The 18,323-nt window shown below is 34.6% G+C and overlaps 1 protein-coding gene across 3 annotated transcripts in view; it reads right to left on the reverse strand.

Annotated features, from left to right (window-relative positions):
- Positions 1–18,173, reverse strand: part of mipol1 (mirror-image polydactyly 1) — a 63,537-nt gene extending 45,364 nt beyond the window's left edge. Inside the window, exons 1-3 of one of the 3 annotated variants that reach the window (XM_034928007.2) lie at positions 18,009–18,173; positions 1,982–2,081; positions 958–1,037 (exon numbers count right to left, since the gene is read on the reverse strand). In XM_034928007.2, coding sequence (XP_034783898.2) covers positions 958–976 — 19 coding nt within the window. In that variant the 5' untranslated portion in view covers positions 977–1,037; positions 1,982–2,081; positions 18,009–18,173. Of the gene's footprint in view, positions 1–957; positions 1,038–1,981; positions 2,082–6,852; positions 6,985–17,166; positions 17,383–18,008 lie in introns of those variants that run through there. The other 2 variants (XM_034928008.2, XM_034928009.2) reach the window with 2 other exon arrangements.
- Positions 18,174–18,323: the final 150 nt, after the last annotated feature.

An 18,323-nucleotide genomic window follows, 5' to 3' on the forward strand; every position in this document is an offset into this window, starting at 1 on the left:
TTTTTTTTATTGAATTACATTATTAATCCATTATTGAAACTTTTAACACAGATTAACTAACTGCTGGCTATCTGTAGGTCCATGCAAAGCAGGATCTATAGTCTAAAACTGTAGACATGCTATGGTCGAATGAACAGCTTCATGGAATGATAACAGTATAAGTTTTTATTCAAGAAGAAAATACAAAATGGAATTTAATTATCAATATCAATTAAGCTTAAATCCATGTAGTAAATGAATTATTAACCAGTAAAAAAATTCAACCAGGAAAATAAAATAAAATAAAAATAAAAAAGTAAAAGCAATTGTGCCTGTAGAATAAGCATGTTCTGCATCAAGTGAAAAAATAATACAGTACTACAATGACTGATGGGTTACCATGCTAAAATGATAAGTGAGATATTTTTGCAAGTTATTATTTTAGGGTACATCAGATATGCTTAACTTTTCTTTAAATGCCAGCTGGAAGAGAAACAACAGTGCTACCAGTGGCTACTATAATAATTGATTTTAGTTTAAAAACAGGATTTTTGTTTTGTAGCCATGACCTTGTAAAAGTATACATCAATGGTAGCGGTATACTGGACTATATACTGTATATATATAGCTTTTGGAAAAAATGTAAAATAGAGGTTCCGTCACTGCAGCCCACAGTGGGTAGGAGTTGTATTGCTCAACAGCTATATTATGTTTTATACTACTTTAAAAGCATATTTTTAAAAGGTCTTCAATTAATATAAAACTGCCAGGATTGCACTAAAAGGGCATTAATAGACAACATGCTGACACCAAGAACGTGGACATGTTCTTGGGATACATTCCAGAATAATAGTCCTGTGTCAAGCAACAGCGTGTCAAAAGTCCAGTTGGAAAGCATCAGCGAGCACATCAGTTTCCAGTCTGTGCCTTGCACCGAAGACAAACCCTGAAGTATTTACGCTGTTTAAAAGCGCTTACCTTTGAACAAATTCTCCATTTCTGCTCTGGATTTTGTTTGCTCTGGCAGTGGTTTAGAGATCGCCTCCAACTTTTGGAAACTTAAATAAAACAAAATCAATACAGTGAAAATACTCAAATAAAAGGAATGAGATTTATATCCAGGGGAATTCATGATAGTACATTTATTTTTAACCACATATTTGATTACTCTATAAACATTCTGAAGTGGACTTTGCAGAAATATGTTGTTGCAATTAAAAATAAAGTCCTAAATGTCACATTGACTGTTCAACAGAACCCTCCCCCTGGTGAAGCTACAATGCTAATACTCAGTTTATTGCTGCAGATTGTCAGATTGTTCTTCTCAACATTAGGAAGTCATCAAAATGTATAATGTATCATTATCTACATTAAAATGACTGCTAATATTATAATAGGAGATTTAGAAACAGAAATTGTACATAGTTTTTTTTTTTTTTTGCTTCCTGAAAAATAATGATTACTACAAAGTGTATTCAGTGCCTCATTGAGGTATTCATGGGTAAACTGAGTCAGTAAACAAGTGTTTAATGCAATTATATGAACACTGGTCACAGGACCGTAATAGGATAAAGAATGCACCAACAGTGAGACTGGATTGCTTATTTTACACAGTAGGCTTTAATATTGTGTGTGTATATATATATATATATATATATATATATATATATATATATATATATATATATATATATTACATTTTGCAATATTTCCTATTTCAATCTCTTATCACTCCTTTTTAGTCAAATTCCCATTTATTATTAAAAGCACTTTTTTTAACAAGTAGATTTTAAGTAGTTTGAAATGCAGTAGATCTCAACCAAAAACCTAACCTGTTTGAATGTTCATTTTGAAAAACTTTAATAATTTGTTTAATAATGACTAATTTTTTTTGACCCCTACACAAATCAACTCTATTGATACTGTTACATATAGGCAAACACTTCTTTATAAATGGCAGAAGATTAAATAGAAATAAAAGAAAACTGAAGTCATTCTTTACCTGGTCTCAAGCTTACTGGATTGTTTTTTTATGTCTTCACAATGGTGCTTTTTTGTGGCAGGCAATCTTTCCTTCAGTTCCTCATTTACTTTGGGATTAGCTGAAAATATAGGGGCTATTATTAATTTCAAAGAAAATGCATTTCTTTCAAGGGGAATACTGTATATTACTTTAAAACAAGGTTCATATTAAATAGTCTTTCAATATGTTCATATGAGAAATGAAGGGAAAGCGATCTTTAATAACCTCAGGAGTATTTGAAAACAAGGCAGACAGCCTTAATGTGCCTAGCGAAATTGTGATTGAACTCATCATTTTATCCCTTCGTAATGTACAGTCATTTTACCTCACCGTTTACCGAGCTAATGAATGCCAGCAATTAACAAAACGTAATCCCATTGCACAATCATTTTAATGCTTTTAGCACTCAGAAAAGTAAACATCAAATTAATACTGCTCAAGCCATATCAGATCCTTGTAGCATCAAGCAATTAAAGTTCAGCTCCTCAGGTGTAATTAAATGATTGGAATGATTTAGTTCCATAAATGCAAGTTAATTCGTAAGCAAGCAACAAATAGACTGGGAGCAATTACAAGAAACATTGACATTCAAATCATTGCCTGTTGCTTACGCTGGCTGATGTGGAAGAAGGCTGCCCTCTGGTGGGAATGTTTATAGCAAACCACGAACATATTGCTGCATTAATAATATGATAAAAAGCCAATAAGAAAAAAAAGAGGCAAATGTATTTTCTACCCTTCCTGTAAATTAAAATACAAATATGAATAATACACATGAGAAGTATTTCATTAAAGTTGCAAATGTACCAAATAACATGCATTTTTGAAAATGTATGTTTACGCTTAAAGAAATGTCTTGGTGTACTGAAAACCACATATATTCATGTATCCGCACCTATCACAGGTGTGCTCAGATAATTAGGAAATAAATTAAATCTTCATTTCTTGAAGACAAATATAAGTCATCATGTAATGGACCTTGCTTAGAATAAATTTTCAGCCTGATTAGAAACTTCAGCATCCATCTATCATACACAAAGGAAAATAACTATGTTATTTTTATTAGTTTACAAGAAGCAATGGAATAATTCTAGTATTATAAAAGAAATGTTTTTTGAAAGATCAAAAGTAGAAATCCTTAATTTAGTCTCTATTTTTTAACATTTAAATATTTTGCTTCTGTAGTGATAATAAAATACAGACAAACAGGAACAATACTTTTTAGCTCTTCTTGTTAAAAGGTTCATATTTAAATAAGTTAAGCATATGACACACATATACACTGTACATTTCACTGGAACAGAAAATGTACATTACACATGTTGATTAAATTTGATGAGTTGCAATGCACTTTTCAAACTCAAGCCTGTATTTTAGTGAAAGCTGGCCTGGTTAACATGTTGCCCCTTTGCACGCTCATGTTTGAAAATTCACCTTGCAATAGGAGAGCAGTAAGCTCATGTAAGTATTGGGGTGTCCCTTTCGGGGGGGGGTTCACGCTTCTATTAAGCAGTATCTTTTGAAGAGTCCTGTAAATTCTGCAGGGGCTAAAGCTGGTAAAACAGTACAAACACAAAACCCAATTTTAAAATATCCCAGCAATAAACTTCTCTACAGACAACAGTATATATACACAGTGCTAAATCAAGCCAAGAACGGCAAGTCTGCTAGGAAACATGCTTTTTTTAAAAGTACAATGGAGAAAAGAGTGATTAAACAATCTATTTACTTTTGTCATTGTTGTTATTTTGTCATTTTTTCTCTCTCTAGAAGAGAAACAGCCAGTTCTAATCTGTGTTTTATATATATTGTATTCTTTTGTGTTGTGTAAAAACAATTCAAACCTGTATTTTATTCAGTGAATTTAAATGCAAACAAAAAATGTTTGTTGTCACGGTGTGCTAAATGATTTTGGGGGTCAGCTCTGTGTTGTAACTGGGCTCTTCTGTGATGCGAGATGTAAAAAAGGGATATAGCCTGCTTCAATGTTTAAAATGCTAATATTAGTTTGAAGTCAGTTCAGCTTGCTGTGAGGGTGCTGAACTTCTTTGTTTCTGATAAAATAGAACTGCATTTACTTGGTGAAGTTACAAGCAGCTACGAGGTACCGAGTCTCTAGTTTTTGTATTGGAGAAGGACTACTGAAGCAGATCACTGGGGGGCTGATTAACCCCTACCCCCCAATAAATCAACCATGAACTGGACAAGACTGGGCAAAGACTGAAATCCAAACAATAACAATTGAAATCTTAAAGCATGTCATACATTAGAACGTGAACATTTTATACATTTCACTCTATACCCAGAACATAGAAAGTGTGTAATAAATAAGTGTATGCATATATACACATGCCAAGTAGTAATAAATACAAATCTACATAAGTTAAAGATAAAAGTAGCTATATCGGTGTAGTCACTGCTCTAAAGCTGACTCGTTAAAACCATTCTAACTTTCCTCACTTTTCTTTGTCCTTTACTGTCATTCTTCAGTTTTCGTATTCTAGTCTTGTAGACTTGAAACTAATTGCCTCTGTAAGCTACTTATTATTCATGTACAATTATTGCACTGTAATGTGCTTAAATCCTTTTAAATGACCATTCATGCATCACACTTCTTTACGATGCCTTTGAAGTCTGTCAAAGATAGACATTTTTTTAAAGAAAGTTCTAATTCCAATTTTGGTCAACCAATACTGGATTTTCATTCCCCCCAATATAAACTAAATTCCATTAATTTTTTAAGCTGCATTTAATAAATTCGCTCAGTGAAAGTTTCCAGATTCCACAGCCTGTCATTTGTATTCCAGCTGACTTTATGAATATTAATAACAGTGTTATCCTGATTAAATGGGCTTCACACAAAATCCCTGTGAATCCTGAAGCTCAGACTTCTCATTTTCCTTTTTTCTTTATGAATTTTTATTCAGACATTAATCTGATGAAAAAAAAGTTTAATTGTACCCTTTGCTTATACTTCACAGGAAAATGGATATTTTATAATAATAATTCTATATATTTTGTAATGTATGTAAATAGAGGTCAGTCAGAATCTAGAACTGTATTATTCTAAGACACTTATGGAACTCTCTTTAATGCATCATTTTAACAAGTTGTACTGTGATAGCTGCTCCAATTGGTCTTATTAAGATTATTTTTAAAATAAGACAGAACAGGGATACAATCATTTTATAAACAATTACTGTCAATATCCTGCAGAATAATTGTGTTACTGATTTACAGAAATGAGTTACCTACTATAGACATGAGTGGGGATCAATAAACTGGGCCATTATTTATAACATTTGTGGGTAACGATTAGAAAATGAAAATAAACAAATTAGGTGGATTTAATAGCTGGGATTGTCAAGCAAATGAGAGTGGATTTAGGAACAACAGTGCAGTGCAAATTTTCTGAAGTTTTCTGAAACATCTTCATAATGGGTATTCAGAATTCATATAAACTGGCCCTTCGGCAATACAGACACTGTTTAAATGCCCTGCCACAACTGTAAAGGTAGATATCCATAGCTTACATATATCATATGGACATGTTCAAAATCTAAGTGCTACAGACAGATGTATAGACAGGCATTGCTGTTATCTTGAGTTTATGCTACTCTCAACTACCTTGAAAAAGTCATCACCATAAGATCCTCCAGCTAAATGTACACAAAAGCAGCTACTGGATATCACCATCACAAAAAATACAGCCCTACATAACTATGGTCATAACAAACAAACATATAACTGGGCATTCAAGTCTATTTAGTTCATTTCTGTCCATAAAAGGAGGACCAGAGAGGGTTCCCCTTTTAATGACATATAAAATGGCAGTATTTAGATACACTACTGCATGTAATGTTTTCAGATCAGGGTGCAAATAAATGAATGTGATTCTGCAAACACACAAAGGTAAGTCTGTTCGTGATGTGATAGCACAAAGTCAGCAGTCAGTCCACACCAACAGATTAGGCAGCTAGACAGAGATTTCACAGCAAGCCTGTTGTGTTAACATTGAGTTAATACATGTGAAAGAGCCAAGTCAGGTCAACTGATGAGCACCCACAACAGTATCAATGCAGTGTATGGAATAGTTCTATTCTTGTTTTCTTGGTTTCCATGAAACATGGTTTAAAGCATGTTAAAATCAGTCAACATAAGATTTTGAAGAAATATTCGGCAACAGTCTATGCCTTTGAAAGATCACACAGGGATTGGATTCACACAGTTTACTGTTTAACAAACAGGCATGTATTGTTCAGGGAGTTCAGCTCAAACATGCAAAGATATATACACTGCAATAACAGTAAATGTGTGGCTCTACAACAAATGGTTGTGAATGTCACTATAGAAGTCAAATGTTGTTGTGTGGGTGTCTTAACTGTGAAATTTGCAGATTTATTTATTTTATTACAGGTTAGCCTGACTAGAAAACAACCATTAAGAAAGTATTTCCTTTCAGCATTTTGATTATAGGGTTAACCCCAGAAAGTATATTTTGATACATTTTATAAATTTGAATACACACCATTGATCAGATTTTTTTTTAAATCTAAATAATCTTGACTGTTACTATGTGTTAATTTAGCAATTTAGAAACTAGGGGCACTGCCAGAATCATCACCAGGTTCCCAATAAATCATCACTAGGTTCCCAATAAATAATGAAACTCCTGTATCTGATCAGATTTTTGTAAATTACAAGGATCCGGGGATGCCAAAAAGGTGATAATAAACACATGTGTTCCCAGCTGGGATAGTCTAGCTCTAGCAAATCATAGTGCATTTAGGAACAACAGTTCTACACAAAAATTATGTGAAAAAAGTAGCAGATGCTGCCATGATACAAACCCTAGAGGTAGGTTCAGCCTGACTGTCATCCACCTGAGACCAGTAGAGATCGTTGTGGAGTGTTAAATCAAACCAGCCCCCAGTCAATATAGGTTCCAAGCCAAAAGGAAGTAAATTGCTAATATGAAACCACAAACCAGGACGTGCCTAAATTTAAATAAGAAGAAAAACAAACAGATTTTGCGATAACCGTTTCCCCAGAGAGAGAGAAGAAATTGAAAACAGTTTTTGATTTAATTTATGGTTTGGGCAATTCCTGGAATTAAACATGTACATTAAAATGCAGTCTTGCTGGACACAAAGTTAAGTATGTGGTCTGCACACATTTTCTTTCCCTCTGAAAAAGTGTGTTGTGTTGAGTGAATCTCACCTCATTTTATTACGAGCTGAAACTAAAATATCCTGCCATGAATTAGAATCCTTCACTGTCACAGCAGACTCTTAAAAAGGTTACAGTTAATTAAATAACTCCACAAATCTTAGCTGTTGTGCACTTCCCAGATGGGTTATTCTGTCAGAAAACAATGTTAAAAAAAGTGCATGCCTTACTTTCAGGTAGCCTTACATCCTAAGTCATATAAACAGGATACTTGATTCTTCTGGAATTGCATGTAACATGTATTAAATATGTGCCAAAAACATCCTTACTTTTTATAACAAACAGCAGATGCATTCACTACTTTTTAAAGCAAAACTTAAGGACAAACGATTAAATTTTTTCATAACAAATTCTATCCTTTGACCCAATTGGATCAGTGAATTAAAATATAGACAGGTCTGGTGGGACTATCCCTGATCTATTATAAAGACAATATAGACGTTGAGACGCACTGATCCACAAGTATTAGTTGAAGGTACATGGAAATGACCTGTGAATCACCGGATGAGTGCTTAATTTTCTGCAGATCCAGCTAATTTCAGTGTTCTATCTGTGAAATCCTGCTGCCTTTACCAATGTCAGGAAATCATCCCATTTGAACAGAGCAGCTGCTTGCCTTTAATAACTTAGAATGCCTGCTACCTCCTGCAGACAAACCAGAATCAAGCCTTGAATACTTTATATATAAGGCATGCTGAAAGCATGCAGAAATAAAACCCTTATTACCAGCCTACCCCTCTGCCCTTCTAAAACTGTGTGGATGATGGTGCCTAGCGTTGTGGAGGGACCAAGTAGTTGGAGAGCAATTGCCGTGACTTATCTAAAAGTAAAATTTCTTTAAAATGAATAATAATAATCCCCAAACCTGTTTCTTTTATTAGCAGCGTACCCCACCCCTCTCAACACGTCAGGGCTTGGACTTTTAACATATAGTTTTAGTAAAAATAAATCTAAAATGTAATAATTCATATATGGTGATTATAGTCAAACATTTTGAATATGGTCTGTTCAGTGAATATTCATCAGAGTTCAAAGAGGACAGGGAGAACTTTTCATGACTGAACTTTATCATTATCCTTATGCATGTAAACACACCTGTGGATTAATGACAAATAATAAAGAAAAGGAACTGACAGCATTGATTTATACCATGTTTCAAAATAAGAAAAGCACGAAAACCACATTAATGCCAAAATAAATTCCTTGCCATTAATAATTTTGAGTACTTTAGAAATGTAAAACATCAGAGAGCCCCGGCAGATATTAATATGATCATTTGTTTTATATATATATATATATATATATATATATATATATATATATATATATCTACAGTATATATATATATATATATATATATATAGTTTGTGTGAACACTTTACAGTTTTGTTAAATATTAAACAAAAACTAAGGTACATACTTGGCCCAATAATATCCCCTTTTTTCACATGCTGAACCTTCAGTATTGTAAGCAACAGATGTTTGAAGCTGCAGAACCCTGAAGGCATGAGCCCAATCTGAGAAGTTTCTGCCTGGACTCATCTAGCACCTGACCAGTGCTGGTGCAATCAGGCAAGTTACCCAGTACAAACTTGACTGTCCTTCCTAACCAGCGGGGGAGTAAAGGCTAATGCAGCAGTCTCTGTTGGTCCTCAGTCAATATTAACAATTTGGCTAAGTGAGATACCGGGGACCTCTTTTTTTTTACTATTATCTGAGAAAAGGAGAATCACAATATCTAGTTACTGAAAATACTGCTCAAATGTAAAACAGTTTCCTCCAATTAAAGATACGTTTTCTGTATGTGTATTCAAGTGCAAATTGTCATTGTGTTTTCTTTGTTTATTTGTAGTCCATTTAGAACTGAACTGCCACTGGAACTGAATTTGCATATTTCCAGGGCTAGATTCAAACCATAAATGTGGTTGTGTTGCACAGCACCACCCTGGCTCAGACTGATAAAGCACTTTTCAAATTGTCTTTGCTTTGTTTTTGTTTTTGCTGCACCAACTGCAGACATTTGCATGTTGATGGGAATCTGACTCTCACATTGCACAAAGTGCAGTGAAACTGAACTGTTCTTGTTCAATTTCGTTTTTTTTTTGTTACAACCCATGAAATTGTATCCAATTCCAGAGAACAAAATTGTAATCTTCATGCTTCAACCTTGCACAGAATATACAACTTTTATCACATGTATGAATTATTAGGCTCATATTCTATGTAGTTTTATCACACATGAACTGTGAATTATAGCACAAATATGGATTGCAAAAGCATAACACGCCTTGAAAAACACAGAGTGATTGTGAATACTTAATATGGAGCATTGCTGCAAGTTTACCTGTCTATTAAAACAACCAATGAAATAAAATGTTTTAACTTACAAATCATTTGTCAAAATTAACAAAAGCTCTATTGTGACAGAAAGGCTTAATAAATAACATAAACTTGACAATGTAATGGAAATTTGATGATTCATAAAACTGCTTTATGTAAAGGCGCCACTCTTCAAAAAACTATCGGTAAGGTAGAGCTTTGCATGCATTTTAATAAGGTGACTGTACATTCAGATACTGTGCAGTCTTTGCTCGTTAACGTCACAGTAAGTAAAACTATCCAGTACTCACTTAGAAACAATGTTAAAAACTTAAATTCCTCCAGCAGTACATTTAAAACTAATTTTTTTTCTACAGATGGTTAAATGGGTGAAAAGCTGTCAGTCTTGTCGTTCTCATTCAGGTATTTCTACCAATGTGTTCAACGCTCTCTTTACAGGGCTAAGAGCTTTCAGAGGTCAGGGACAAAGCTTGAACTGACAAGCCTGACAGGTTGTTTACTTTGCAGTGAAACTTCTTGAGGGTGCCTGCAGAATCTATTTGAAATATCGTATAGCCATTATGTAGCTGGCAAAATGATAACAATAAAAAAAGCTTATACCCAATTTCCTTAATATATTATGATATATATTATACATTTTTGCTCCTCACAGAGGACAGATTTCACCCTTGGGATTAAATTTCTACCGCAACACTGACTTTAACTGAATTTACTAATGGTGGGAATTGGCGGGTAATATACAAATTGATAATCAGCCTTTACACAATTACTGATTAACTGTTAATACAATCTGTTAATACAACGACACAAACACTGCATTTCATGGGGACATTCAGGTTAAAGCATATTTTGATGCAGTTGCTTGATCTCCTTAAGGTCGCTAATTTAAAAATGTAGTGCAGTTTATTTTTTCAGTGAAGCTGGCATTCTCTAGTGGCATCTTACTTTTGTTTTGCTAACCCCTTCTTTGATGCCATTTTTACCTTTGAAGACAAAACAAAAATACAGCAATCACAGAGTCGTAACCAGACATTCTACCGAGGTCAAACTCAGGTTTCAAGCTATAACTGCTGTATTTATATGACTGCTTGGTGTTTACTATTCAACCTGCAAATCTATGTTACACTGCAAGCCAACAGAGAAAATGAAGGAGTCTTTTGTACTTTACCAGAATTTTTACATGAGCATCAGCATTGATGATGCAATAAAACAATCGAGGACACGACCTCGGTACCCTCATAGCTAGTTACGGTCATGACAGCAATGCGTCTTTCAAATATGCAAATACGAATTGTACAACACATGCTTCAACTTGCCATAGTAGTTGTACCTTGACAAACATATCTGAAATCTTGGAAGGCTGTCAGTGAAGCAGGCAGCTACAACCGGGACAGAAGTTTGATAAAGCACATTTAAAGAACAAAATTAATTGAGAATTAACCTTAATTTAAAGCCACTGGTCACGGAATTATCACCCAACTCTAACAAACAACTCTGACTGCCAATAATACACAAGGTTATATTTAAGGGTCTGTTCACAAGCATGGTCAAGTTAGCAATGTAAAAGTGAATGCAAGGTTCTGCTATTGCAATTATTAAAGAGCAGTGGTGCCATTTCTATAAACTTATCTACCTCACAATAAAATACAATTTTAAACAAACAATATTATTATATCACTGTGTAAACATGTTGTCATTGCAGGCTGAGGTGAGTAGCTATGTTCTTTCAAACTGAGGTCATTTTAAAATTCATCTTTGTTCTTTGATTAGTGAATTTTGAATACTCAGTACAGGAAGCACATCTAGTGAAGCTTCCGTTTCCTCAGTGTTAGTTACTACCATGTTGTGAGTAAATATTTCACTAAAATGCTAACAAGCAAACCCATCCAACTATTCCTGGAATCTTATCCATGTCGTTTTAGACAGGGCACAGGATCTTCTTCAGCAGATCACCTCTGAAAACTGCTACAACAAAAAAAGAGCCATGAAAAGCTTATGCATCTGCCAAATCCAACTTAATCTTCCTAGCCAGCAAAATAAAACATTTCTTTCGTCATTTCCAGTGCTATATCAATTACTTGGTAAAAATACAATTCTTTTTTTTTTTTTTTTTTTTTGCCAGACTTCCTCTGTGTTGTGTTTCCATGGAAACAATAAACTGGTGAGGTGGTTCAAGTGGTCTACTGTTCCATCAGCCATGGCCTCATCTCAAAATAGGTGCACCTGGCCAGGAGAGAACTGCTCTTTTCAATTAATATCAATAGATCATCAACTGACATGTCATACATTTCACATATATGTTATACAGCTATAGATCACTTCCTTCAAACAGATTTCTTAATTGTTACTTAATCTGAATATAATCCAAGAAAAGGCTAGATTTAATAAAAAAGTGAAAAGCAATCAAAGTTACGGTTAGCAAGTAAGTGAATCTGTGTACAAGTCTCAGTAGTAAAAGTTTAAATTTCTCCTTATTTAAATACAGTTACCACATCCGCAGTCCAATGCAAAGACTGTCTGTTTATTTTTCGCTCTGAATCATTTGCAAGCTGCAGGTAGCCTGGAATTCAAATTCTGTAGTCATTATCAATTGCTGTTCATCAAAAGAAGTCTTGGACTGCACAAAACACAGTGTATAACTGTTAATCCAGGTAATTATCCAATATGTGATCCAGTCTAGTCTGCCTATTAGCACAGCGTCCTGCAAACATTTTCCCAAAAAAGGGTATTTTAAGTTTTTGATTAAAAAGGACCATAAACTATAATAATTTAATTACAGTTTTATGTGCTTGAAATTTAACTTAAATAACAAGTGAAGTACAAGAAATTACTCCCATAAACATTTAGGCTAATGACAAATTAAGGTTCAACTGGACATTGTAGCCAAACATACAGAGAAATGGTACAAACTATAATATCCTAATTACAAGGTGCCTTTAAGCCTTGACTATTGACTTCAAACCCTTCCAGATATCATCTAGGAATCTCAGCGCCACCATCCCCATGTCTGACATAAAAGTTTTGAGTCCCGAGGTACAGTACGTCCTTCACACCCCCTAGAGCATGCAGTTTACCAGAAAGAATAATGAAATAGACCAAGAAGTTTTAGGATTTCTTTTTAATCCTTCCAAATACAGTAGTGATCTGGGCAAGGAATTAAAGCATATTGTACACATTTCAATTTATTACCATAACCTTGACGACCGTACTAAATAAAAGCCTATTTAAATGATTTATTTTCCTTTTTGATGATCCCAATAAAAGTCTTGCTAAAAGGCTCTATGTTTCTATATTGGGGAAGTAAGGCGTGTTAGCAATAAAGTGGCTAAGCAGCATTGATGCAGCCGACCTTCCCTATTGGAGACGAAGTCCTAGCAATTTACCATGCATGCCAGTAGTGAACATGAAAAAAAAAAAAAATTTTAACAGTACCCCTTAAAACAACGGTGCCCAAAAGAACACTATTAATAATAAAAACAAACTTGTATGCAAATATAAAAAAATGTACAAAAGCAGTTAGAATCCTTCAATTGGCACATTGCCTACAATGTGATGGCTGAACACCAGTATTTGTTTCAATTTTGTGTCAGTTTTGTGAGTCACTGGGGTAGTTCAGGGACTAAGCCCTACTATTTTCAACCCTCCTAGCTTTCTATTTTCATTTAGAAATCTTGTTCCAGACTGTATAATGCAATTTTTAAAGCCAGACATAAAAACCTGCTATTTGATTTAGTATGATATGCTATAAAGACACACAGGAAGAATAGTAATAGATTGGTGCAGTCTAAATAATAATAATATATTTTCATGTTTCTTTTACTTGACGGCAGCACTGTATGCGCATGAGAGTTTAGGTCAATATTATCATATAAGCTTATAACAACAAAGACCACAGGCATTTTTTATTTGGATTAGACAAATTCTGCCTAAATAGGTCCAAATTGTTAATACAAACACACTAGGTTAAAAGGTTCAAACAATGTTATTATAACATCCAACATGTTTTAAAGTCATAGGTCCTTTGTGAAGGCACACTCTACTGAAAACCCATACATTCCACATGTGTGGCTGAGCCAGCCACTGCTGAACAAAGGAATGTTTCTACTGTATTCAGAGACCTTTCAGTAAGCCCTTCAATATATGCACCTCATCACTCAAACCTTTCAATAGGTTCATGGCTTAGGGATGAACTGAGCAGCACATGATCCAGAAGTATCTTCACGACAGAGGTTTCTCTGAAGATTAAAATATGACTTGTCACTGTGATAAATTACTTTAGAGCTGAAGAGTCCAGTATATCATATAAGCTTTGCAAATTAATTGTAAAAAGCATGCTAAAGTAATGGTTTATGGGAAAATGAAGTTAGTTATTTTGTGTGCCCCAGTAAAGACTGCTGACTTTGCACAGCCAGGATGCAAACCTGCATTGCAGGACTCACCCTGCACGTCCCTTGGCTGTGCTATTAGGTGAGCCACTTGGGGACTCCCTGGGAAAGTGATGTTCATTGCCAGCAATACCTGGTTTACATGTCAGTGGCTACATTCTTAAAAGGACAATCTGGTTATAACCTACTCAAACCTGGGGTGGTCTCATAAAAAAAAACAGCACAAAGAGGGCCAGCAACGTCTTACTTTAGCAAAGAATTTGGAATTCATTTTAAGACGTTCTAATGATGGAGTGCTTCATTCATTAATTGCAAACGGATGGATACTCTTTTGAAAAATGCCTACACAAGACGTTGTTGAACAGCTAAATAATGACAGATTAAATCAACCACAAATTCGCATTTATTAAACAAAAACAATCTTGCAGCTGTCTCTAAATCTACTGTAATTGAACGCTCGAAAGAGCATTCATGGCTGTCTTTTTTACAGAAACAACATGCTTCAGGCAGGACTGACACAGCTCGTCTTTCTGTGGGCATTAGCACAATGACTGATGTAAAATAGGAAACTGCAAACAGGATCTGTGTTAGGATTAATAGAATCCCCAACACAACCTCTATATAAGGTGTGTACAGTGTGCATGTGTGTGGTAGGATCACATTTCCAAAAAACAAAACAATGAAAACCTGTTTATATCTTTTAGTATTACTAAAGATCATATTATTAAATGTACTTGTAGTGCAACAGAATTCAGCAGTATTCATAACACTCAGCATTGCTAACAAGTATGACAGTAAAAACCATACATCATGAAAGAGTAAGTGCAATCATTTATAAATCATTGGATTGGAAATATTACCATTCCCCAGCATTTTGTAATAATAATAAGAGTCATATTCCACCCTTCTTAAATCCCCATATACACACATACATCCCAGAACAGGTGGTTTCATAGGTTGGGCGCTCATACAACATGAAGTATTTGTTGCGTCCTACGTTATTTACTTTCTTTGTTTTCCAGAAGTGCAATGTTTTACAATGACCTTTTGACTTGGTACTTTGAATATCCCCCCCCCCCCCCCCCCCCCCAAACATTAAATATGTATCTTATTACTATAAGTAAAATAATACATTGGTTTATTCTTTAGACACTTCACATTGAATGTTAGTCTAAGGAGTGTATTTGCAGGTGAAGGGCTTGATGTATAACATGCTCACACGTTGAAGAAAATCAAGTAGATTTCTGTGTTATCTAGTTGGGTGGCGCCAACTTGTGGATTTAACATATCATGTAAACTGAAATAGAATTGTCATTTCACAACTAAAACCAATAGGCTCTAGAAAGGCAACATGACTAAAATGATCAGCCAACACGAAACGTTGTTTGCCGTAACAAAATTATATTCTTCAAAACTTCATTAGGCTTTTCATTATATGTTACAAAAAAGCGTAACCCACGAAATATTTAACATTTGATATTTGAAGCTGTTGTTGGTTTCTTTAACTTGATTTTAATAATGTAAATATCAAGTTTCATGACAATGCAGTTCTCCAGATATATGCAAACATGTGAAGTGAGACACAGAGTATTTATGTTTATGCACGACCACCTCCACTATATCTGCATGCACAAATTATCGAATATCAAACTGGAGGGAAAGCTTGGCTCACCTGGTTCATGCTCATTCGTAAGATACCAGCTCCCTCTTGTGGTTATAAAAGTAATTTTGAAAAGTTTCAAAAAGTAGTCTTTCAGACTCATTCCAGTGTAAAATTGAACAGAGAAAACTACAGATTTAGACTGGCTGTTCTTTCAATCTAGTTCTATTTGTGGTGATGATTTTAAGTGAGACTTACTTTTGTACATATCAACTAGTAGATTTTGTTCTTTATTTTTTATTTTGCTTCTCTGCAACAGTTCTGAGCTCCACTTCATTTACGAAGGAATCTTCCCTTAATAATAATAATAATAATAATAATAATAATAATAATAATAATAATAATAAGGAAATCAACAAAGCACTTTATATAAAAAAAAAGAAAAAGCAGGCCTACAAGAAGTCCAAAGCTTACTTTCTCAATGTCCGCACGTTCAATTGAAAACAATGTTGTACTTATTCCGGGGCATCATTCCTTGCACAGTACAATCACTTTCTGTGATGCAATGCAGTCCAAAGGTCTAGAAATAATCTGACTACGAGTTCCAGAATGTGATTAGGGGACAGTAAGTAGAGGCGTTATCAATAGTATGTTATTTAACTCTAATCAATAGTATATTATTTAACTATGCTGTAAAAAAAATGCATTAAAAAAAACAAACATCAAAGAACAAAAAGATCCTGAATACAGAAATGTCTCTGGTGCTAAAAAAAAACTATTATCTGGACATGTAGAGCTATATGGGCAGTAACGTCCGTCCTACAAGACTTTTGGACACAATTAAATGGACTTAAAGCTATTACAAAATTGCTGCCTGTCTCCCTTGCTGTAGTGTTATTTTTTTCAATGTTCAAATAAGCCTGTCATATGATTTCTAAGGGGATTATAGCATAGTTATTTCTAATCTATGATGACTACCAGTAGTAGCAGAGGGAGAAAAAAGGGGAGTCTGTCTCTACTCTTCACTTAAATGCATTTGCTTACCTTATAGCTGAAATCTAAAATTAACAGTTTCTGATCCCATCCAATCCAGAACAGTGGGGATATGTAGTATATCATTGGCCTACAATGTGCTGAGGCCAACTTGTCTGCTATACTATATGCAGAAGTGTACAGCAAGCAACCGACCACATAACAACATTCTGTTTTTGGATCATTTTTTTAAATCAATTTCTCACTGTTCTTCTACCCTATTAGAAATGTCCAGTTTGTCTTATAAAACCAGTTCCGATACTCACAATAACTTGCTGAAGAATGCCCTAAGTATCACAATTGGATTAGAATTGTTCTATCTCTATAGAAAAAGTAAGTGGAGCACCGCTTTGGATATCATTCATATGCATTTCTGTAGCAGGAGAAAGCCACAATAGAAATGCGGTTAACAATGTGTTACTTACTTTGAACCACAGAAACGAAACATTTGCATCTTTATTACAAGACTGTTTCTGGAAAAAACCATCAGCTGACGTAGCTACTCCACACCGTATGTGCAAAACTTTACCTCGCCACAAACAAGAAAATGCAATATTACAGAAAATAAGAACACTTACTTCTCCCCAGGTTCCCCTTTTAATCTAGTTATTTTTAGCTTAGCCCTGTGAAGGGCACGCTGTACTTCATGAATTTTATCAGAAGCATTCATAGCCCTACAGTTCAACTGCACTGTAATGGGTTTCTGGGAAGCGCTGTCTGCTTAATCTCTTTCCCAGACAACCAGACAGCGTCCCTCCTCTCTTCTCAGCAACAGGCTGGCAACACTGTAGTACTTCCAGGTCAGCGACACAGTTTGCATTATGAAGCTGCTAAATTACATTTACTATCATATGCATCCCACCACCCTCCAAAAAAAAAAAAAAAAACGTCATACCAACTAGAGCTGTATACATTCATGTAAACAATGTGATTAATGCATTATTCAAACGCTGTCAAATTTACACAATAAGGAAATGTTTGTAAACAAGCCAACACGTATTGTATGGTACACATTCAAATAATTTAAACAACATTAAAAAGGGAAGACGTCACCTTAAATGTGAATATTTAAAAAAGTGTTTTAGGTAAAAAAAAAAAAAAAAAGATACTGAATTAAAACACACACTTTGGGGGATTCTGATAGTAATGTGTATCATGAGATACAAAGCAGTTTTTAAAATTGAAATGAAACACCGTTCTTCTATGCTGTGCATTCTTGCAAATTCTTAAGTTTAAATATTTCAATAAAGAAACTTATTTTTCATTACATTGTACTTTATAGCCGGGTCAAATGTCAGAACCTTCTTCAGTTGTACGGTGAAATGTAAGCATATGTGCATAATTGCTAAACCTCTCTTTATTTCTGTAGGCCAACTGTACTGGTTAGAGCAAAAAAACACTGCCATGAAAACGTACTTACCATTTGCAGCAACTATATTCCTAAATTAGAATTGTTCAGGCAAGTTACTGGTGCTCACTGAGTAAAAACTTTTCTTCCGCTGATGACGTCACGTACAGTACATTGCAGGACTTGAATTACTACCGGGGTCCGGGGATACCAAACACATAAGTCGACGTTGAAGCGATTGCAGGCAAACTGAATTAAAAACGATGGGGGGGGGGGGGGGGGTTAAACTACAAAAAAAAAGTGTTTAGTACAGTATGACTCCAGTAACATTTTTGAGTTGCTCATCTATCCTTGTGGTGAATATCATCCAAAATGTGAATTCTAGTT

The sequence above is a fragment of the Acipenser ruthenus genome, chromosome 15 (genome assembly GCF_902713425.1).
Source record: "Acipenser ruthenus chromosome 15, fAciRut3.2 maternal haplotype, whole genome shotgun sequence".
Classification (NCBI taxonomy): Eukaryota; Metazoa; Chordata; class Actinopteri; order Acipenseriformes; family Acipenseridae; genus Acipenser; species Acipenser ruthenus.